The sequence below is a fragment of the Scomber scombrus genome, chromosome 16, assembly GCF_963691925.1.
Source record: "Scomber scombrus chromosome 16, fScoSco1.1, whole genome shotgun sequence".
Classification (NCBI taxonomy): Eukaryota; Metazoa; Chordata; class Actinopteri; order Scombriformes; family Scombridae; genus Scomber; species Scomber scombrus.
In genome coordinates this window covers 16,877,021-16,900,426 of record NC_084985.1, presented here as the reverse complement: position 1 = coordinate 16,900,426, position 23,406 = coordinate 16,877,021, and the positions used below count along the sequence as shown (strand labels likewise).

The following is a 23,406-nucleotide window of genomic DNA, read 5'->3' as shown; positions in this document are numbered from 1 at the left end:
ACAGAGGTATGAATATATGTGTTACACTTATTAAGAAACAATTATTTGTATGGATTTCTCATGCCATCACCCAAACTGACTCTCAATTTGAAACTTAACTATAAGTATAATGAGTAAGCTAATCATGAAACAGCTCATGCTGCAATGGGAACTGAACAAGGGTGTGCAGAAAGTTTGCAAACAAACCAAAAAGGTTATGAAAAATGTGTGACCGTGTTACCAAGCCCCTAATTTATGTATGCATTGAAAACTGAGGTTGTTTTCCGAAGGAGAAGAATCACTTTGTGTCATTCCTACCATCATTCAGGATAAATAAAGAGTGGTCCACATTTCCTGTGTGTGCTATCTTATCACAACATGTTCCGATTCTTTTGCAAAATTTTACAGTTTAAACTCACCTCTGAAAACCTCTGAACATCCTGTGTGAGGGTCCCCACACGGCTCCAGTTGTAGTAGGTCAGGAACTTCACCACAGCTGGATTCACAGCGTTATCTGATGGGACGGTGCGGAAGAAGTTTGGGTATTTTTTCTTGTCTGCCAGAACTGGGGTTGTAGCTGCAAAGGACAGCTGGAACAACACAAGAGAGAGAAAAACAGAGAGAGTTAAATACTACAGTCATAAATAATCCTGGTTACAGATTATGCAGTCACTTGAGCTGCTGGTACAGTAGCACTGTATGGTATACTGTGTCACTGGGACTAATGCATTCATGACAGATCTCAGGTCTGTCTTTGCTTTGGTCAGTGTCTTCTGTAATTTCAGGACCTTAACCATGGCAGTACAACTGTGACAAACACACACTTGCTCATAGTGTAAGGGTGTGAGCAATCAACTCTTACAGATTACTTGAAATGTCAGCAACATAGCACCTTCAAAGTGTAACTGTAAATAGATCTGTAAATACTGTGTGGAACTGATGACCCCTGTATGCATGACCTTTGGAGCTGGCTTCATACTGTGCCTGTGTGTGTGTGTTTGTGTGTGTGTGTGTGTGTGTGTGTGTGTGTGTGTGTGTGTGTGTGTGTGTGTGTGTGTGTGTGTGTGTGTGTGTGTGTGTGAACCAAGTATTCGTCATGTTGTGGGGACATAAATCTGTTTACACAGTGTGTGTGTTGGTGGGTGTGTGTGTGCTTGTGTGTGTGTCTAAAAGTATGTATATGTGTTTGAGTGCCTACTTCTGTGTGTTTGTGGATGTTTTTGAAGGTGAGAGAAAAGCAGCTTAGCAATATGATTCATCTTTGGATAGTAAGATGGATGGTAAGTTAAAAGCATTTCCGTTCATCACAAGCAGTTTGAATCTGATTCATCTCACACACACACACACACACACACACACACACACACACACACACACACACACACACACACACACACACACACACACCTAAGAATAAAATGTGCTGAACCTCAAACACTAATTACCTTTTTAGACACACCTATTATGCAGTTCAACCACTGCAAGCTAAGCACATTTGAAGAACAATTCCGGTAAATCAATTCATGTTCAAAAAAAAAAAAAAAAAAGGGACGCTCTCACCAAACTTTGAAAGGCAACTTCAAATTTAACACCCTCACTGGAACTTGGAACTTAAGCTAATACTGGTCTAATGAAACCAGTTATGATTTACTGGCGCAATTTAAATTGTGAAAGCACGCTCATGATAAGAACACTGGGGTTATACTACGTTTTTGGCAAACAACTGTGCAAATGTGGTCATTCACTTTGGTGCTTCTCCACTGCAAAGTTACCTCTCTCTCTCTCTCTCTCTCTCTCTCTCTCTCTCTCTCTCTCTCTCTCTCTCTCTCTCTCTCTCTCTCTCTCTCTCTCTCTCTCTCTCTCTCTCACATACACACACACACACACACCCCACCATCACCACCACCCACACTCACTCAATTGTTCTCATTTCAATCCATCCCACCTTTCATTTGTCATTTCCATGCTAATCAAGTTTTGCTCTCTCTCTCTTCCTTTTTGTAGCACATTTTCAACAATAGGTCACTAATTTTCTCCAGAGGCAAAAATAGCTGTAATTAATTTCTGCATTAAGATTAGAATTTGCAAGCCTGTACAGCGTACAATGCAACAGCTAGCTTGCACTACAATAGATAAAAATCTGTCATTATTGTTTGATTCACACCTCTTATAATTGGTTTGAATTATTTCATGAATAACTGTTACTGGCAGAGTATTATATTTGTAGTATGCTTCAAGACCAGCTTGTAGTTGTTGTTTTTTGGTATTTTTTCTCAATGAATTGTATTCAAGACAAAGCATGTAATTCAAGGTTCAGACATGTCTGTGGTGGAAAGATCTTTAACAAACTGCATTTTTAAACATGCAGAACATTCACAGCAGAGGTCTGAAATATAGTGAACGTTTCAGGCCCGCCGGCTCTAAGGCTACCTCACAGCCGAGCTGAGGTAATAAGACACTGTGCTCTATTTTCAATGTCCTATCTGCGTTAATTTAATGAGCGATATGAATCAGTGCAGGGTTAATTACATACTTTGTAGAGATTAAGCAGAACTTGTGATTCATGATAGCGATCAACACAAGGATATTATAATTCTGACCGAGACCAAGAGGTACACCAGTAGATTTCCTAAAAGTGTGCTAAAGCCTTGAGAAGTTCAAGCACCTCCTAACTTCAGGGATGACTGTGATCTTCTCATTAAGCCTCTATCGACTTCCAGACATCTTCACTACTCATTAATCACAGTAGCGCTGGTATAATTGTACATCCATCTGAAGCCTGATTACCACTGAGAATGTACTGTAACGTGGTTGAAAAGAGTGGAAATGACTTAGAGTGACTTAGAACTCACTCACTCACTGAAAGATCAAAGGGGATCTTAAGTCAAATGTCATTTTTAGATAGCACAACTGAAAGGTTCAGGAATACTATATGTGCTGTAAGACAGCATGATAGCTATGACGGTACAGTTTAGCTTCATTTGATGGTATTGGGCAGAAATACTGTTCTAAATAGTTTTTTGGCTTCTTAATCACAAGCACCAATAAAGATAAGCAACAAGTCTGCATTTACAGTAAGATTGTTATCACCATATACTGTTTCTGCAATATCAGGAATATCAGGCCTGCCCTTATTAATAGCCTCATTTGCCTTTATATCATCACCCTGAATGTCCTTTCAGTGGATCCCAAATACTCACATCTTCACCCCACCAGTGGGGAAACCCTCAGTTTGGCCCACTAAATCACCACTTTCTACACAGACCCACAGGGGTTTGTGTTCACACATCAACAAGGAGGGGTTTTAAAACAACACATGGATTACAGCCATCAATTAAGCTGGAAGAAAGGCCTTTATCTTGCTACCACTGCTAAATCCAAAATCACCCACCAGTCTTAGAGGGCTTCAAGGGGTCTTTCCAGCGTTGCCTTAATCTCCGTTTAGCTAAGGCTGTTTGCTACACCCACACTGGGAGATGCTCCTATGGATCTCTAATAAGAGCTAGTGATTTTCTCAAACCAAATTGATTGCACAAGTCCTCAAGACCTTGTAGTGAGAAGAGACTCCACAACTTCCCTTTCCATGGTGTTTTAGGTTTGCCTGAGTTGTGCTCCTTTCTTAGAAGCTCTTTCTGCTATCGGTGTGATTTTATTTCATCTGTTGCACCACACTGAATTAAGAATCGAACACCATCAGCATTTATTGACCAGTGTACACACATGCTGTATTGAAGGCTTTATAGAAGGTTATCCGTTTGGTTTCCTTTTGGAGGGAAAATGACATAATTGGTCAATTTCACAGGGTCATGAGCAAATGCAACTAATGATCGTTTGCTATTAGTAGTAGTTTAGAAAGGTTGGCGATAAAGCTAAAAGCTAAAAAAACAAAAAACATAAAACCAACAAAGAGTCATTATAAAAGAATAAATCCTCAAATTGTTCTATGAGGATGTTTTTATATGACATTCTGAGTCATTATTTTTTCATTGATTATTATGATGCAGTAACTCAGTAAGATGCCAGCACAACAAAACATATATGCATCTGCTTTTATATTTGACAATCAAACTGTTGAGTCAAGATTTATACATGTGAATGCATATGTACATCACACACTGATTTGGGCAGTTATGTAGCGACAGAATGTTTTTGGCTGCATGGAGTCCAATTGGTCCCTATGCTGTAAATCAAAAATGTCCAATCAATGACATTAGCCAAATATAACAGTTTCAAGAGTTTTTTTTTTTTATCTCAGAAAGAAATGTAGGACAGTGACAGAAATATCTCATTTCTGTGTGGCCACTGAAACCAGGTCAGTTTCTGCGCGTGGCTGAAGTTTACCAAGAAACCCGAGTTTACAGGTCAATCCAAGTCACCTAGCACCATTCTGTGAGGACTGTATCTTAGGACAGTGGAAATGAGAGGCAGTGCCAATGCATTATTTAAAGAATAGGCTACAGTATTCTTTATCTAACTCTGAACAGGCTTTTTTCAGAGGAAAAGCCAAAAATAGTTCTATGATATCACACATCTGAGAGTAGTGGCTTATGTAAGAGGTTTTTAAAGAGGGCCAGCCCAACCAGGATAGTCATTGGTGAAGAGCCTTATGCCAGTGTCAGGTTTGCACATGCAGTGTACACGTACTCACGCACAGGTTAAAGCACATGCATTCACACACTCCCTAACGGCAGACCTCTACGATACACATGAGGTGCAGCAGCCTTCCTTTGCCAGTAGTAATTAAAACTGTGACAGTGGGCTCAGGGCAGCTTCTCCCTCTCATCTCACTACAAGGTCACTGAGGCTCTTGGTAATACAACTGAGGATCCGTCTGGTCCCACTGAGAGATAGCGTTTTTTTTGTGTAGACTTGAGGTGAATCACTGATGACATCGTGGCGGTGATCTGTTCAGACATTCTGTACACACAGTCGCTTATCACATTCTATTTGAAGTGAGCACAAAAAGCTTTGCTGCTTCTGCAATTGGGCTTATTAAAGTCACAATCAAACGAGTTCTATTTTATGAGTGGAAAAAGAGTACAGAAAGGGGGGCGGACCAGAATAGAAAATAACAAGTACAAAGAGACGGAGTGAGTGAGAGCAAGGTGAGATGTTTACTTCCGATTCACTTGTATTTCAGATTCTATTACTAATCCGTGTCAGTGGATTTCAATCTTTTGAAATCATAAACTTATTCCTTGAAGAGCTGTAAGATTTGCAAAATGTGTCACAGATGCTGTCTGTGGTGCTGATTCTGGAGCTGCCTTGGATGTTTTAACAGAACAGAAGATTGTTGCAGTTAAAGACCTAAATATACTGTAGGTCACCTGTGAGAAAAAACAAACAAATAAATAAACAAACAGATACTCCCTATTTTGTAGACACAGAAATTCCACATTTTCTTGTTAAAGCCTTTATCACCCAATCCACTGCAAAATGTCTCTGTTTATGTCTTCTGCAATATACCTGCCTGACTTGGCGTGGGATTGGGAGTCAATAGCGTATAAATTAAAGGCAACAAGCCTCACAGCCTTTCCTAGCGCAAGCAGTTTGTAGGAGAAATAAGGAAGATGCAAGAGTGCGTCTAATCACATTGATGGATCTAATAGCATTGATTGGTTCTAGCGGGACTGCTTTGCAATAGGATCTGCTGGTGCTAATTGTGTGGTTGGCCTTTGAATAATGAAGTGGCTATCACGGAGAAGCTAGATAAAAAATGAATGGTAGGTAAATATCAACTTGCTCACAGTGCTTTTCTCATGCCTTTCATGTTTATTATGCCGGAGGTGTGACATCATTGACAAACCAGAAACTGTGGATTTGTAATCGGACAGTTTTATCAATATATTTTAAACTCACAAAAATACAAACTAACACAGAGAGGAGTGAGACTCAAACTGAATTTAATCTATAATAATTCTTCCACATAGTTGCAGATATAGAAATGTAATGTTACTCCACCAGTGTTTACCCCCTTATCTAACAGCAAGTACTTAGAAACAAGCTCTTACTCTTTGATCAATAAGACCGTAAGTTTGGTTGAATAGTATGATCAATATTTCAACAACATGCCGACAACCAACAAAGCAAAACACTGCACTGCATTTTAAAAAGCACCTTCTTCTAACAAATTCTACAACAATTTAACGTCATTTTGTGTGAATCTATTTTTTTGAACAGTTCACTTGAACGATTTAATCCTGTTTACTGGTGTGTGGTGGAATGTAATTGTGCTGCAGCTAATGCATGGGTTATCAATAAGACATGATAAGGTCACACAAGGGTCGCACATAAAGTGATGAATGACTTCCCCTAACACTGGTGATGTTGACGGCAATGGCAAATATTAGCTTGACAGTCTGCAGCAAACAAAAAAACACATCATTGAGTCATTTGCTTAAGTTACAAGACTGCATATTCTGAAAAAATTTAGAGCTGCAACAATCAATACAATCAGTGTATTACTTGATTAGTTCATCGACATAAAATTAATCAGCAGCTATTTTTTGATAACCAACTAATCACTTGATTTATTTTCTGGTATCAGTTTCTGAAATCTAATTATTTAATGCTTGTCTCTATCTAACATGGTGAACGAAAACAAAAAAAACACTAAACAAAGTTTAAAAAAAAGGAAAATAATAAAACAAAAAATAATAGTAAACTGAACTGTTGCAAGAGATATGAAGACATCCCTCTTCGATTTTGGGAAATGTTTACATTCTGACATTTTATTGACAAAATGATACATCAAGAAAATAATCATCAGTTAAATCAATAACGAAAATAATTAATTGTTGCAGCCTTACAAAAATATTGATCCACCTAAAAGAGGAATAACTGTTTTTAAAATGAATTTTCCTAAATCAAAAACACACCAAGAGTCCATATTTATGAGAGGTAATCAGAGGCGATAATGAATTTTATGTACATGCGGTCATTGGATGCATCCAAAAATAACACACTTCTGAGAGGTGATTTGAGGCAGCTTAAGCAAGATATAAAACTGAAAAGAAAGGTTTCATAATCGCAAGAGATAGTATCAAACAACTTCAAACACTCAGCCCACCCATGCCTATTATCTCTACCTTCGCCCACAATACAACAGAGTCAAAGCCCATCCATCCTGCTGGAGCCCCGGGACTCCGTGCAGAGTAATAGCTAGGTAATAATAGTGCTGTTGATCAGGAAGCACGAAGGTGGTCCTGGGGTTTATTCAATATTCAAGAGAGGCATTTGGTGCATCGTGGGAGCGCCCAGCTGGAGAGGCGGCAGTAAGGGGGAAAGCTTTGGACCCCACACCGACCACATCCAGAACTCATTAGCACCCAAGGATTGAGGAGTGAGAAAGATGAATATTGTAGGTAGAGGGTGGAGGCATTCAGTGAGAGGCTCAGCGGTGATAAAAGAGTCAGATATACGGAAATGGAGACACAATAGAGGGAGTGACACAAAAAAAACATGGAATATGAACAAGGGAAAGAAGAAAAGATGAGATTGGTGATATATGCTAGTCATCAAGTGTTATGTGTGCATCTGATTATTAATCTTAATAATAGTTTGTGAAGTTCGTGTGTGTATGTGTGTAGGGGGGTTGCACAAGTGTTTTCAGACAGTGCATCTATTTATGTATATATACCACCATACTGGATTATCATATGGCTCAGTTGGGTGTGTGTTAGTGGAAAACAGCAAATCATAGTTTCCAATTATGGAAAGGAAGGCGAGGGAGCACAATAAAATCATCTCATTTCAAAGTTGGGGGTTAAATGGAAAGGAGGGAGCCTCGACTCCACTGCAATTTGGCACTGCAATAAGAGAGTGATGGAGAGGATATTGCTACGTGTACTGTCTACTAGGGGAGAGATCAGATGTTCTAATAGCACACACACAGAACACACTAAGATTGCAGATATTACAGCCTCCTACATGTGTTTGAGAATGAGTGTGTGTACTTTCACACTCTGTATTCACGGTAAGTACAATAGGTCTACACACAAATTCAGGCTTTCCCATTTTCACGCTTTAGACACACGTGTAGTAATAATATAATGCCATAAATACTCACTCTCACACTGCCCTGGGAGATATGGTAAAAATCAATATCACAATATTAATTAAAATGAGTTTTTAACATCAATATATATCACAATGTGGAAAATGTGTACAGAATAACATAAAAAGTACCAAAAAATGATCTACTTTGCATTCCATTAGGAAAAATCTTCACATGTGAAACAGCAAGGTAAAGTACTAATTTTGTTATTTTTTAATAAAAATGTAGTGTGTAATAATGTGTGCGAAATATGATACACAGTCTCACAGAAATACAAGATAAGTAACACAGAAATAACTAGGTTGAATGTAAGCGAAGGCTCCACCTTATACTGGACAGTTATTCTCTGCACACACACACACACACACACACACACACACACACACACACACACACACACACACACACACACACACACACACTCGAAGGTGGGCATCACAATCGATTTTACATGGTATTGGTTTCTCATTTTTCCAAATGGCTGAGAGCTATTTGAGATGAGACACATTAACTATGAGTGTGTGTATGTGTGTGTGTGTGTGTGTGTGTGTGTGTCTGTGTCTGTGTACTGGGGGTCCAAGCAGAGGCTGGAGGATAGGAGGCAGAGGCTGATGGACACAGTATGAGAACGTGTAGATATGAGAAGAATTCAGAGGAGTAATTGAGGCAGTTTAACCCCCATTACAGTGATCAGTCTTGGCATGCCTTCTCCAGCGGGAACTTATGTGTTCCATGTAAACATGGAACATGATGAAAAATAAAACCTGTGGAACTGACACTAATATTAATGTTTGGAGTAAGGAAAAATCTCCTCGTAACCCTCCTGTACGTAGAAATTTAGAGATTAAAAGCCAAATTAAATCAAATCAATTCAAATGGAATGATGGCCTTCTAATAAACTGGCATAATTAATAAATTGGTACAGTATGTTTAATATATAAACCATTTAAGGTAAGTACAGGTATTAGCAGTGAGAGCTACATGTATCAACTATACTCTTCTTATTTCTACTGAAACAACTCTGTAACTTTCACTTTGTGGGCTACAGTGTCTCACTGACAAAATGTGATTGGTTCAATATTTCATTATTAGCTTAGCAAGGCCGAATTGCACTTTAATCACTATAAAAGCACAGAGGATACACTTTCTATTAATACTTCCTGCATAAGTTGTTCATTGATGTTTCTAGCAAAATCTCAGAACCAAAGTCTGACAAAAGGGGAAGCATTCATCATTTTTGCAATGCTAGACTCACTCACACACACACACACACACACACACACACACCCTAGTCTACACTCGTGTTGTGTGAAAGTGCATCATCACATACTATGCCCACTAGACGGCCTTTAGACAGGTGAGTGATGTGGTTGTTGCCTCCTCTCTAATGGCTTAAGGCCTGCTGCAGCCCTTGATCTAACATGTCAATCATGTCATAGCTAATGCCAACATGTACACACCCACCCACACAGACTTACTGATGTTCTGTTTATGCTCGGTAGCTTCATCCCACCACATCACTCTTATCTCAGGCCAGTCATTTAGACTTTCTTCTTGCCCTCTTTGTCCGTTCTCACGGACTCATTTTTATATCTGTATTTGTCTTCACTGACCAGGACATTTTCATGTATGAAGCATCATTGTGGATATATGTCAAATTAAATGACACGATGACTGACATTCCTCTTTTCACCTGTCTTTCAACATGTATTTAAGTTTCATACATAAGATTTGATGTTTGGATTGTTCCGAGAGACTGATTGCACATGCACACCAGCGCTATAACCAGAATGTGAGCATTCAGCCTTTCTTGTGTTGCCAAGCATGAGCATTCAATCACACATGCACTGCTGCTGAATTGCTCCTGTTTGAGGCAAAGGCTTTCATTTACTCGCAGCACACACACACACACACACACACACACACGGACTGCTTGCACTTCTAAGGTTTCCCTCGTACAGTTTGGAGTGTTGGAGTATGTAGAACAATATGTACAAGGAGAAAACAAGAAAGAGCTAAAGCAAAAATAGTAAGGGCAGAGTAACCTGTTCTCCCAAAATCAGAAATCATCAAATAATTATAAATCCAAAGATATACAGTTGAATCTTCAAGGCTCAGGCTTAAGGGTTACAGCTCCAGTTAATCAGTGATAGGCTGATGGTTGCTCATTTCATTTGTTAATGCTGTGTTAAGGAGTTTGAGCTCAGATTATGATGCTAAGGCTCTCCCCTCAAGCTGGCCAACTGTAGCCTGATACAGGCTGAATAGTAGAGTAAGCTTCTTGACTCTGCTCCAAGGTCATGGCTGACCTGAGTGCTTGGCCTGCCTGACATGATCAAATGTGTGGAAACAGTCCTGTGTGGAAATAAACTTTAGTACTCTGAATGGATCTAGTACACAGTAATATATGTATGTATGAATAATAATGATGTATGAATACAGTTCACATATAATATATCTGTTAAATGTTACAGTCCCATGTCAGAGGTAAACATTTAATAACAAAAGTACAGGTAAGCATGTTTTATTGGCTGTAAATGAAATGAGACACATAAACTTTTATGCAGGAGGCTCTATCCTGTCCCATCTTGTATCACCAAATAATTAATGACGCCTTATTTGTCGTTCACTATAGTATGTGCTTGGTATGTTTGATGTGACACTTCCTTCGAACATTAATCGATAGAAGGTGTCGCTTGTCACCTATGTATCTCTGGGAGTGAGGGGGAAGGAAAGCTTGGACACCCCCTCTCTCATCACTTCTGCCATGACGCGGGTGTAAAGGACTCTGCCATTCTTCATAGGACCATCTTTTGACAGGCTGTCCTTGAAGGATGGAGATGAGTGGCAGAGAAGCATCGCTATCGCAGACAGGATCGAAGGAGAGCATTATCTTATCGATCCCAGTATGGTGGAGAGTGCGGCGAATATTGACAAGATAGGATGTGAAATAAGAGGAAGGATGTGATGCCCACTTAAGGTACAGCTAGAGAAGTCAGTTACCAGCAGCGTGTTTATGATGGAGCACGTCTAGGATGGATGTGTAACGTAATTTCATAAATCTATTGCAGTCAATGACCAGCAGCAACACAAAAGAACTATGACAGTGGTTTGACTCATATTGTTAGTATCTCTGCATGCTAGAGAGACACAGTGAAATCAGTGAATGGTCAGGGGAGAGTTGGGAGAGGTGGTGGGGCTATGAGTGATGATATTCTGCCACCTAGCTCCATAACTATTCTATTTATAAATTGAGATTTGATACCGTAACCTGAAATCTCACCGTGCTCCCTGCTGCTGCCACTTGGCCGCCTATGAATGATTAATGAGCAGATGCTGAACTGTAGAGACCATTATTGTTCTTTTCTCCCCTTCATTCTCTCCCTCTGCTCTCCATCCACTGCTCTATACACCGATTCCTTCGGGGAGGCAGCGGGATTACATTGCATGAGCTGGTTATTTCTCTGCTTACTTGGCCGAGTTGTAGTGAACACACTGCAAAAAAATGACGATGTCCTGGGATTTTAAATTAAACCGCTGATGCGCCTGCCAAAATATTTTGAGTAATAAACATCTCCTGTGGACTTAAAAGTCTGTAGCCCCGTCTTCATGACAAATTATAGTTTCTTGATATTAGTAATGGGACATAACATGAACACACTATTTTCTGAACAGTGTGGTAACCTTATATTGAGATTTCTATTACATTTTCCTCTGTTAGATTAGATTGACTTCATTGTACACCTCTGTGGAAATGTGGCTATCTGTAAAAAAGAAAAATGGTGTCATGTACTTCTGTGCACCAATCAGGTTGTAACATTTGAATGACAGTTGGTATTAAAATAAATAAATATTTACATTCTGTCATTAGTATTTAATGTTATACACCAATACTCAAAGAGGAACTTGACACACAAGCACAGTTTTTAGCTGTGGACATAGATTCTTCTTTACATATTACTGTCCCTTATAATTGGCCTTTTTTTTCTTTTTTTTCATTCATGATGCCCTTAGCCTCGCTTGGTACAGAAGAGAACACTGCAAGTTTGTGTGGTTGTGTATGCGCACATGTTGTGCAGTATGTCCCTGCTTTAACACAATTTTCTATTGTAGCCTGAAAACATAAAATGGGGAAATAGCAAGAAAAGTACTTACTGAAAAAAAAAGAAAATGTGTGTGGCCTATCTTGAGTGACATCCACGTTTTCTGACACTCGGCAAAGTAATAAATATTTGACAGAATGGCCAGTACAATCATGCAATGTAATAATTCATTCTATAATAGGTTATGTATGGGCAGTGCAGGGGAAGCCCACACACAGGCAATTCATGTTGTGAGTGGGCAAACATTTCACTGGAGACAGCCAGCTTTTGCAAATTACTATCTTTTAAGTTGGCAGACATCTAGCTCTCTCTCTCTCTCTCTCTCTCTCTCTCTCTCTCTCTCTCTCTCTCTCTCTCTCTCTCTCTCTCTCTCTCTCTCTCTCTCTCTCTCTCTCTCTCTCTCTCTCTCTCTCATGTCCCCATCTCTCCTAATTGCTGGAGAAAGACATTTACAGTCCATACTTATGGGACTCTATTCGTCCCATTTGGTCCAATAATATTCAGATGTGACTCTTCCCCTTGCTTTTCAATTAAATTGTTAATGAAGGCAACGATAAATAAAGCATGGGTACACAGAACAGACACAGCATGTAGGAGAAAGAGGAAGAAGAGAAAAACACAGCCTTGGTGCCAAAGCAAGAGGATGATGCTGGGAACACCCAGATGGTTTCATGAGCAACTTTGTCTTCCTCCTGCAGATTTTCTCTTTTTCCATCTCCCTCCAAGGACAGCAGTATCTTGTTTTCATGCAAAGCAGAATGAGATTATAAGATGGAAAAAAGAGAGGATATGAGCTGATTGCTCTTAAAAAGGCTCGGCAGAATAAATATTTTAAATAAGAGAAACAGGTGCACACTGTTCTTATGAACAGAGAGCATGCAATGTTGATGCCTTTCTATCACATTTATTAACTCCTGTTATTCTTCTTTCTTTTTCTCTTTTCCCTTCACTTCTCTCTACTGTTCTTTGTGTTTGTGGTACAGTAACTAACATTCCCTTGAGCCCAGACAACCTCCGAGCTGATATTAAAGATAAACATAAGACAGCAGATAAGTTCCAAAACATTGTAGCAAATCTCAAATATGTATTTATGATTATTTATAAACTGGGTCAACATTGCGTAGATTTTCCCACCACAGAGGGCAGACAAGCATATTTTTGAACTGCACAATGTCCCACTCCTGCATTTAGTGATTTTGGCTATTTGTAGGCATTGCAAGGATCTGTAAACAGCTGATAGGGCAAATTCATTAGCAAAGAGTTACATATTTACAAACCCAGCAAATATACTGTAAGTTCAATATTCACTCTTCCTTTAGCTCAACTTTGCTTTCCACCAGCTCCTGAAGGAGTATGTGGCTACCACAGAGTATTATTTTACTTTAAGGTATTACCAACTGGTTTTTTAAACATAACCGTTAAGTATAAGGCTCAAATCTTTAGTTTGCTGTAGATTGAAGGAACGATTGTGGGAACACCCACACACCTCCCTCCCCAAGACTGAGCAGTTGACTGTTTGAGAAGCTAAAATTGTTATTTTATTTTAACAGAATCTTATCTGACACCTCTCATGTGTTGAGCTCTGAGGATGTGCTATTGAATTGAAAGGAGGTGCAGGGTCTGCTTGTGTTAGCACAAAGGTTATAACCATTCATTTTTATCACTGAAAACTCATGGAGAACAAACAGAAGATGAGAGATGCACTCAGATAACTGCTGCTCTCCACTGATTTAGTGCTTGTTTGTAAGCATGAGTGAAGCGAGATGTGTCAGTTATTTACTAAGGTATGTATGTTCAAGGTGTTTTGCCTTAGAATTATTATTATTTTTAATAGAGTGAATAGTTTTTGTACTAATTTTCTGGCATTTTTTGCATCTAAAGCCAGTGTATGAATGTGTTCTTATTAATTCCCTTTTTCCAAAGCAATAAAAGTGAACTTGGCCTTGAGCTGCCAAATTCCTTCACTTTATTCACCAACTACTTATTAGCTAGGTCTGTTTGCTGTTTGGTGGTGGACAGTCAGTGAAAAGTAGGTTAATTCAAGCCCTAACCCTAATCCTCTTCTCAGAGGCTGCTGTAAATGAGACTGAAGAGCAGAAAAAGACAAACAAAACAGTAAAGTTCTGGGTGAGCTAAAAAATGCTACAAGAGCGACCCATTTTCACTTTAAACATTGTCATTTTCTCCATTGTTATATATATGAAAATATGAAAATAATGATTAGCGTAACTTCAATAACCTTTTTTTTAGATTATCATCATAATGATTGGTTGGTTTGTATAAGTTATGTGTTAATATAATCTTTCAATATGTCACTATCAGATTTTTAACTAAATATTGATACCAGTATCAGCCTCAAAAATGTATTATTATCATGTTCCAGTGTCAGTGCGCCTGTATGCTGTGTATATGCTTGTATGTGTGTCTGTCAGCACCAGAAGTCATTGGTTGCTCAAGCAAAGGATTTCATTACAGGGTTTAGGCAATATGGAGTCTAATATAGTACTGCAGCACTGCTGGAGTTCCAGTGACTTGTCCCAAGTCTGAAAAGGAGCTTGTGGTAGGAGGGCCACTGTAATTGGTTATACATCCTTGAAAAAGCTCCCCTAAAGTCAATTTTACTCAGATCACCAAGCCCATTTCCCTTTTTTCTCTCTCTCCCTCTCTTCCTCCATTCACAAAAAGACAATAATGTAATCCTGCAGATTTATCGTGACTGCTTTCACCCTCTCCTCCCTTTTCCTCTCATCCTTCCCTCTCTCTTCATCTCTCTCCATTAGACGGCTAATTTGATTTGCAGGCTATCTCTTCCCTACTTACAGCATGGGAAGAGATGGCCTGAAGATATTAGTCAAGAGATGAAGAGGCACATCATGCTTTTACATACCAGTGTTTCTCTTTGACAAGGCTGTTGCATTATTTATATATGTGATTACAGCTTCAAAAGCTAATAATTCTCAAAAATGTCCTCCTGAATTAAAAGTCATGACACGTCTGCATTTTTTGTTCTTACCGCAGAGCACATTAAAGTGACCACTCTGCATTTGAACAGGTACACTGTGACTTTCATATCGACAAAGCTGGTAACCATAGTAACATATACACTAAAGAAGATGATTGTGTTATCCTTTGACAGTTTTTTGGGTTTTTTTACTGCAATTTTCCATTCGGACAACCAAAGATGTACATTTATCTGTCCAAATGTGGTAAACTGACACTAACAGTGGCTTGTAATGCTTCCTGACAAATCTTTGTCTTTTAAGTCAGGAGGTTAGCATAGAGTGGAGTGTCTGGGTCGCCTAGAACTTGGTGGGATCAACTCCAATAGCAACAACGCAACTGGGTTAGAATTGTTTGGGTGACACTTACTGACCATTTCTTTAACCACAATGCTAGATGCAAAAGAAGCTATGTGTTAATGTGCTAAAAGTGAGATAAAAGTTGAAAGGCACCTCAGACAGAGCTGGAGTGAGTAACAGAGAGTGATGTGACAGGGAATGTAACTTATTTCCTCTGCCGTTAAATATGCAATTTCTTGTGTCATGTAATTGTGTAATTTATTACATTTATAAAGTAACTATAAATTGAATATCATATAATTCATTTGCAATTCTGTTAGTCTTACTCTTCTTCCATATTCTGGCTTTAAAAGATAGTTTTGCTTTAAAATGGACTGTGAAATACAAGCTGTGGGTCCATGCTGCAGTCCATTAAAACATGGTCCAAATATGACATTGCACTTTTCTGTGTTGGTGTATAGGAAAAGAAATGTGAACTTCCTTCATCATAGCCCATTCATGAGGAATAGAAATGGAAATGAGGAAAGGGGGGCGGGGGAGGAGAGGGGGTATTAGATTTTGTATTAGGGTGGCTGGAGAGCAATGTTATCACTTGAGTGAGATGAGTCTCACAGCGAGCGCCGCAGGGAATGCATTATCAGCCCACTTAGAAAACACTCCATTCACATTTACTGAGAAATGACCCTATTTTTAGACAACACACTCCTTTTTACATGGGTAAGTTGTACATGTATAGTGTCAAATGTTGAATTCAGTCACAATCATATTCAGGAAAGTTTCACATCATATTCACCCCATACTCCCTTACAGGCACATGTAGTCTATGTACTGAATGTTATCAGTGTAATGAAATAATAACCTTTAGTCTCTGAGGGGTAAAAAAACTATTGTGGGTTTGAAAAATTTAGAGGGAAAAATGGAAAAATCATCAGATACAGGAGAGCACACAGGAGATTGTGGTGCATGTGATAACACACTCAGGACCTATTCTTAACACCGGAAACTATTACTGCGAGCACTCAGTGATTCTGCAATGACTCAGTGTTGCAACATTTAAAAAGCATGCATCTACACTCCATTACACATCTCTCTCTCTCTCTCTCTCTCTCTCTCTCTCTCTCTCTCTCTCTCTCTCTCTCTCTCTCTCTCTATCTCTCCCTCTCTCTCTCTCTCTCTCTCTCTCTCTCTCTCTCTCTCTCTCTCTCTCTCTCTCTCTCTCTCTCTCTCTATCTCTATCTCTCTCTCTCTCTCTCTCTGATACACACATACACATAGTAATACACTTGTGTCTTACTGATTAGTGAAAATAGCCTCTTTAATAATCAAACTGCTAGCAGACAGACTCAACATGCTCTCTAATCTGCTTACATCTTTGCCATCAGCAGCACAATGTGTGAGGCCGGACAGGAGTTGCCCAGAAAAACACTGTTGTTGAATAAACCACAAGGGAACAGAATTGAATAATCAGATAGGGCTCTTCACTCTGCCCTCATTTCCCCGACATGTGACCGGCCGTGGGCTCGCTGGATTATTGCTAACAGAATATTCAGAACTGGAGGGAGCAGAGCTGTGCCCTATGGCTCCGGTAAAGAGTGAAGCAGGAAAAAAAGTGCATGCAATACAGCAATACAATGTTTGCCTGCATTTCATAACTGCGCTGCATTATGTTTATTACACCCAGCTATTACATAACATGCTTTGGTGTGTCAAGTGGAACTGCGGAGGGCTTTATTTTTGATGGGAAGGAAGAGCTCTTCATACACACACAGACAAACAGCAGCAGTTGCCATTCCAGTAAACTGACTTGTATTAAAACTTTTTCCCCCTTATGAAATATTATATTAACTGTTTACAAATTAACTACATCCAAAGTCTGAAAGTCTTGCTGTCTAATGGATGAGTCCTGCCTCTCCTCCCCCTCCAGTCCTGTGTGTCAAACGCTGTGATGCTCATTTGAACATAAAGTGGGAACACATACATGGTGCATTTACTGTATCCAAATTTTGGTGAGGTGTCAGGTAACCAAATACATTTTTTGTAAATAACAACCACCTTTGAAAAGAATTATACCTGTGATAGAGAAACAATAGAGAGACACACAAGTACAGAGACAGAGAGCGAGCAGACAGTCTGAAGAATTCTCCTCCTTATAAAACAACTCTTCTGAGGCCAAAGACTGGTCCTGGTGTACCATTGATCGCAGCCATCTGCTTTAGCCAACACATTGTGATTGCACTTTGCAGTAGTATTGACTTTGTGTTAAATCCTGGCCTGTCACAGAAACTCACAGTAAGCACCTCCTGCATTCCTTTCCACCTCCTCCACCTCGCTCTCCATCTCATCTTTCACATCCTACTCCGCCCATGTCCAATCTTCTTATATTGAAAGGTACTCGGTGGCTGTATAAAAAAAACCTGCCTTTCTTTTCAGACTGTTGCCTAAAAAATATCTTGGGGCAACAAACAACTCCCAGCAACAGGGGAGACTCTTCTGAACTCCTGATGGCATTTGCCTCTGGGCATCCAACAGACAACTAGAAAAGATTTTCCAGTGGCTCCTCAGCTGATTACTGAGTCTGCACAAGCTGTCTGCAGAGTAAAAAAATCTCTTCCATTGTACCTGAATTGAAGATAGGATGCCTCATGGCTTTAAATTACAGGAACGGTCTTTTGACTAAACGTTTTAGCTAAATTGCATCCAAACCTCCATTTCCCGGCTGTCCATTTGTGTGTTCAGTATTCATACTTTTGCACAAATTTTACGAAACACACTGCAGCTCTTTTGATCGTCACGCATGACCCTCTGGAGATCACAAGAGATCATGCGTTGGTTTGCAAACATTAGAGCATCCGCCCCCTGCTTTTCCATCAGTCAGAACACCTCAATCCTAACTCACTCATTGGCTTGTGATGATCGTCTCATCTCCCTAAGCACCACCTACACACCCATTCACATAACATAGTAGCTTTTTTTTTTAAAGTCCAGCCTCAGAGGTTTCTCCCTGCACCTTGGATTCTCACATTCTTCCAGCTGAATCATCAGATTTCTTTGTGCTGTGATGTTATAGAGACTAATAAAGTTACATTTCAGTTTTATTCTCTCTATTGTGAGAATGTTTCTGACCTGAAGATATACAGCATATGAAGACCACGCAGACACATGAGAACATCTATGAGCGGAGACGACTTGCATGTATTTAAATATGGCTCACTCAGATTCTTTCATATCTCATCTCTCTTCCTCAGTCTCACTTTCTTTCCTCATTTCAGTCTTTTCTCCGCTGTCTGACTGTATTAATACCTTTATTTGATATTCACAAAATGCATTAGTGTGCAGTGCAACCTTCCTCCGCCCCCCCAGGGAAAGCTAAACTTGCCGGTTTCTCCAAAGGGAAGAGAGAATTGCAGATTCCTCTCCACTGCTCAACAGCCGTCCAGTCCTCTGGGCAACAACTCCACCGCCTTCCTGCTTGTCAGAACACCTCTTTGCCATGCAAATTGCTTTGTTTTTTTGAGGCTCTCGCTCCTCCAAAGCATCCCCTCTGAGCGAGAAGCAGTTTGGAGTGAGAAAAAAGGTCTTTTCTCCCCATTTCATAATTCAGTCTTTGAAACTGTTTGAGCTCATGCTGACGGGGAAAATGCTAGGTCCTGGTGGATTTATGACTACAGGGTCAAAGGGTTGGGTTGTCCAACTGGAGGCTTTTTGTGGATGTGGGGTGGGCTCTGTTTAGCTTCAATGACTGAGTCAGTAGTTATAGCTGGGAAAAAAAGGCAGAACCAGTTGGATTTAATGATAAGTGCTTTGCAAGGTTATTGATTGGTGTGTTTTTTATATATAAAAAAATTGAGTGTGTTTCCTTGTTCTGGACAGTTTGAAGCTGAAATTTCACATCTGATTTGTGTCAAACATGGCTGAATTCACATATCACAAAATATGCTGTACACATGCATGCAAAAATAAACATGATGCATGTACTATGCACATAATACTAGTAAGACACAAGACTAGTTATTTTGTCTCTAGCTACATTCTTCCTACCAGTCTCTCTCTCTCTGTCTCTCTCTCTCTCACACACACACAAACACACACACACACACACACACACACACACACACACACACACACACACACACACACACACACACACACACACACAGCTTCATTTCATCTCTCCACACTACTTTAGTCTATTCGCCCACCTCCACAGAGAACCAACTTCCATTCTGTGTGGATCTGTGTGACTGATGGAGCTTTGAGGGGAGTGGATGCAGTATTCACCTCCCTGGAGCGTAGCTGGAGGGTGGTAAGCACCTCCCTTCAGCTTAACACACTAAAAAGGGAATGGCCAAGTTTTCCACTTGCCTGTGTCAACCCAGGAGGAACCTAAAGGTGAGCCTGACATCAAAAACAATCTGACTCCTCAAGGGCCACAAAGACACACTATCCAAAACTAAGAATCCCTCCTCAAATGTGTTTTTTTTTTGTCAGTCAAAAGGCTGCAGTATAAAACAGTGACTATCAGACTGGTACCATTAAAAAGACAACATTTACTATTAGTTTGAATGTTGAATGTCTTTGATGTTTTTTTAAAGAAACTTTTCTTCGTGGTGATGTTAGGATTATTACTCAACATTAAGAAAATACAAGAAGAGAAAGAGAACAAGAAAAAAGTGAAAGAGTGAATTTACACAAAGACCTGGTTCTGAGGACTTCCTCCTCTGTTCTGAGGGAAGAAGATGTTGAAAGGTTTGCGAATGTGTTTGTGCTGTGACAAACACCCTATTCCAAGTTTAACAGCCATATTAAGCAGTTTATTAGCAGAGGATGAAATTGTGTAAACACCCCAGAAAAGCGAGAAAAAAGAGATTTAGTTAAAGTGATTTAGGCCTGACAACCGTACAGCTCTTAATAGCGAAAACGTTTCTTGCAGCTTCTTCCTATGGTTGTTAGTATCCTAGTTATTAGCTTGACCCATAGTAAATTTGTAGATGTGTAGCTTGGAAACCACAAACCCTACAAAAAAGAATACATTGCAGTCCCTGTAGATCCCCCCTATGTACAGTAACCAAATTAATATAATGTAATCATTGTTTTGGCTGATTTATATTAGCTGCTTCTAAAATGCTTCAAAATGCTTCCAACCATATTTATGCAGGTGTAAAGAACAGGTATTATAACCTGACTATATCTCTGTTTATTCTGCTCATGCCAATGCCAATTGCACGAGCCCCATAGCTGATCTGACACATTCAGTGCTTCTCGTTTTGGACAACCTTATTAAGGAGTAAGTAATCGTGGTGCGCTGTGCTTCCTCTGTTGCCTGCATTAGGCACAAGATGCCTGAGCTTCACCTCAGATTAGAAGGGCTTTGCTAGCATTTCAAGGTGTAATTATAGCATGCTGTTGCATAGACACAGAATGACTGATGGCAGTGAGTATGTTGTTTTGGGAATAGTAATGTGCTCCCTGCTAAGCTGGGAGCAATCATTTAGTTTTGGGGGTCCGCTCTCTCAGCAGAATCCTTGTTGCTGCTCTGATTCTTTGACAGCTCCTCAAAGATTAGAGCACCATTTATAACCATTTACTATAAATGGTCAATCCTTGACATTAGTGTCTCTGACTGAAATAAAGCATAATCTTGGTTTAGGCAGAGCACTGCAGTCACTCTCATATTGGCTGATTGGCATCGGCTGTTTCTAATAAAGTGTTGGGTTGTTCACAGGTTTGTGGCCAGTAACGTCCAATCATATTTATGCATGTGTACCAGGCATTTATGAGGGGTTCAGTATCACTGTTACTCTGCTGCTTATGCTCATGCCAACGTCAGTTGCTGCTGTAGCTCCTGCCTCCACCCCAACCTCCTCCTGATGTGGTAATTCAAACTGCAGATTTAACTATGTTAATGTGTGTTTACTAATGGAAATTCGAACTCGTTGTAGCTCAGAATCACAGAGCAGAGCCTTTTCTGCCAAATCTAACTGTATAACCATTGCTATAAATGGTCGATTATTTAGTTTCTGACTGAAGGTTGGTGCTATTTTAATTTTTGCTTTAAAAAAATCCTTCTGGCTTTGCCTGGCACTTTCCCTGACAGAACAAACAGTCACAATGAATGCAAGATATCTAAAGGTGCAGATACTGCATGAAAATACTGCCACATTATCATACATATCATCACAATAGACACAATCAAATATAAACCAAGAGACATAATCAAAAAAAAATATTTTTATCCTTGCAGAATTCGCAGTTTGGAAGAAAACTACTTGTTAAACCTGCCAGCACCGACTTCTCCTTCTTTCTCTCTACCTTTCTCTCTCTCTCTTCTATAGTCTGACCATGATTATAGTGCCATACAACGCTCTGCTGCAAACGTGACTTGGGTGTCAATGCAGCCCATTCCCACACTCAGCATGCTGGGTATATATCAGCTACTCATCTCCAAGACACAGGCTCCAAGGTCCCTCAATGTGAGTCGTGCCATTAGGTCTCTTTCTCTCTTTCTCTCGCTCTTTCATTGCTTGAACTCTCAGATGTCATTGCTGTAACTCCTCTTTGGTTTATTGTGTAGATGTCATTCCCTTTGATGTTCTGTGAAAGGTTTACAGGTAAATTGTGTAGCCTACATGATGTTTTTTATCAATGTCATATTAGGAAATATAACACTAAGATGTATTTCTTTTAAAAAATCTTTAAAAAATAGCCGTAGTGTACCACTGGGGCCTAAGCCATGCAAAAAAGTCAAACCTTACCTCAACTCTTCTCTGAATTAGTAAACACTGATGATCTACAAGAATCACACTTGACTATGGCAATATATTCATCTAAATGTCCTTCAGCGGTTCTTATTGTCTTGCCTCTACCAGGTGGATTAGTGCCAAACCTCTGAAAAAGTTTCCCCTCTTGATCAATGGTTCAGTTACCATAAGGAGAGGCAGTAGAGCAGAAGGCACCTTGAACACCTAGCTATCAGTCACTGTGGTATTAGGCAGGGTTGGATGTGTGCCAGGATGTAGGCCCTTAGTTTGTGATAAAATTATAATACCCACTGAATGTTAAGTTATTCTTTTACTTGTTTTTTCATCCTTACCGATGGAGCAAAAGAGATAAGGGAAAAGGGCAAAGTAAGAAAACTGTGGCAAATGAAGTATCCAGTGTATTCACAGTATCCAAAACTCTTAGCTGAAAAAAGACTAAGGGCTCTATTTGGTGAGTCCCAGATCATAGGTGCACTTGGAAAGAATACATTACACTATGTTGTCATGCATATTATCATCAGTATCAGTGGGTGTGTTAGAAGCTGTGACAATAATGGCCATCTCCTTTAAATAGTGTTTCATCTCCCTTAAACAAATGCTGACAACCTGACAACAAAATGGTTGTCTGTTTAATCTTCATATTGCAACACAAACACAGTCCTGGAAATGATCCAGAAAAACATTCACCCCAATCAATCTCCATCACACCCTGTTGCCCAATGTCGATGCTCCACATTACCCGGTATTTTGAATGGAGACACTACGAGAAAATTAGTGGGAGGGCATGGTCCTGAGAGAGTTGTGCGTTTATGGGTTTGTGTGATTTTAGAGAGGTTTATATGGGTATATCAAATAAAGTAATCAAAATAGTATGAAACACAAATGCGCTGCTTTGTCAACCTGTTCCAAGCAGGCAGGCAGCGGACCATGCAAGAAGTAGCTATTCTTGGCAACAAGATTGCCATATGATGGATTGGCATGGCACACCCTCTACCACAACTCTCCTCCTGCTAGGCACCATCGAGGAAATAACCTCAGTGCACCACAGGAAAATTCAAGTTCAACCACATGAAGACCGAGCACAATGTTTCACTGTATATTTATGCATACATATTTGTATGTGTATATACATATATATGCTGGATTGACTATGTAATGTCTATTTGTACATATCAGTCATTCAAGTGGGAAGCTGACCTAAACTATGTCAA

At 39.7% G+C, this 23,406-nt stretch overlaps 1 protein-coding gene across 1 annotated transcript in view; it reads right to left on the bottom strand.

The window, feature by feature from the left end:
* The window catches only part of gabbr2 (gamma-aminobutyric acid (GABA) B receptor, 2), a 185,785-nt gene that overhangs the window by 90,680 nt on the left and 71,699 nt on the right, over positions 1-23,406 (bottom strand). The window contains exon 3 of the mRNA XM_062436593.1: positions 399-569. Within this exon, the coding sequence (XP_062292577.1) occupies positions 399-569 (171 nt within the window). The remainder of the gene's footprint in view (positions 1-398; positions 570-23,406) is intronic.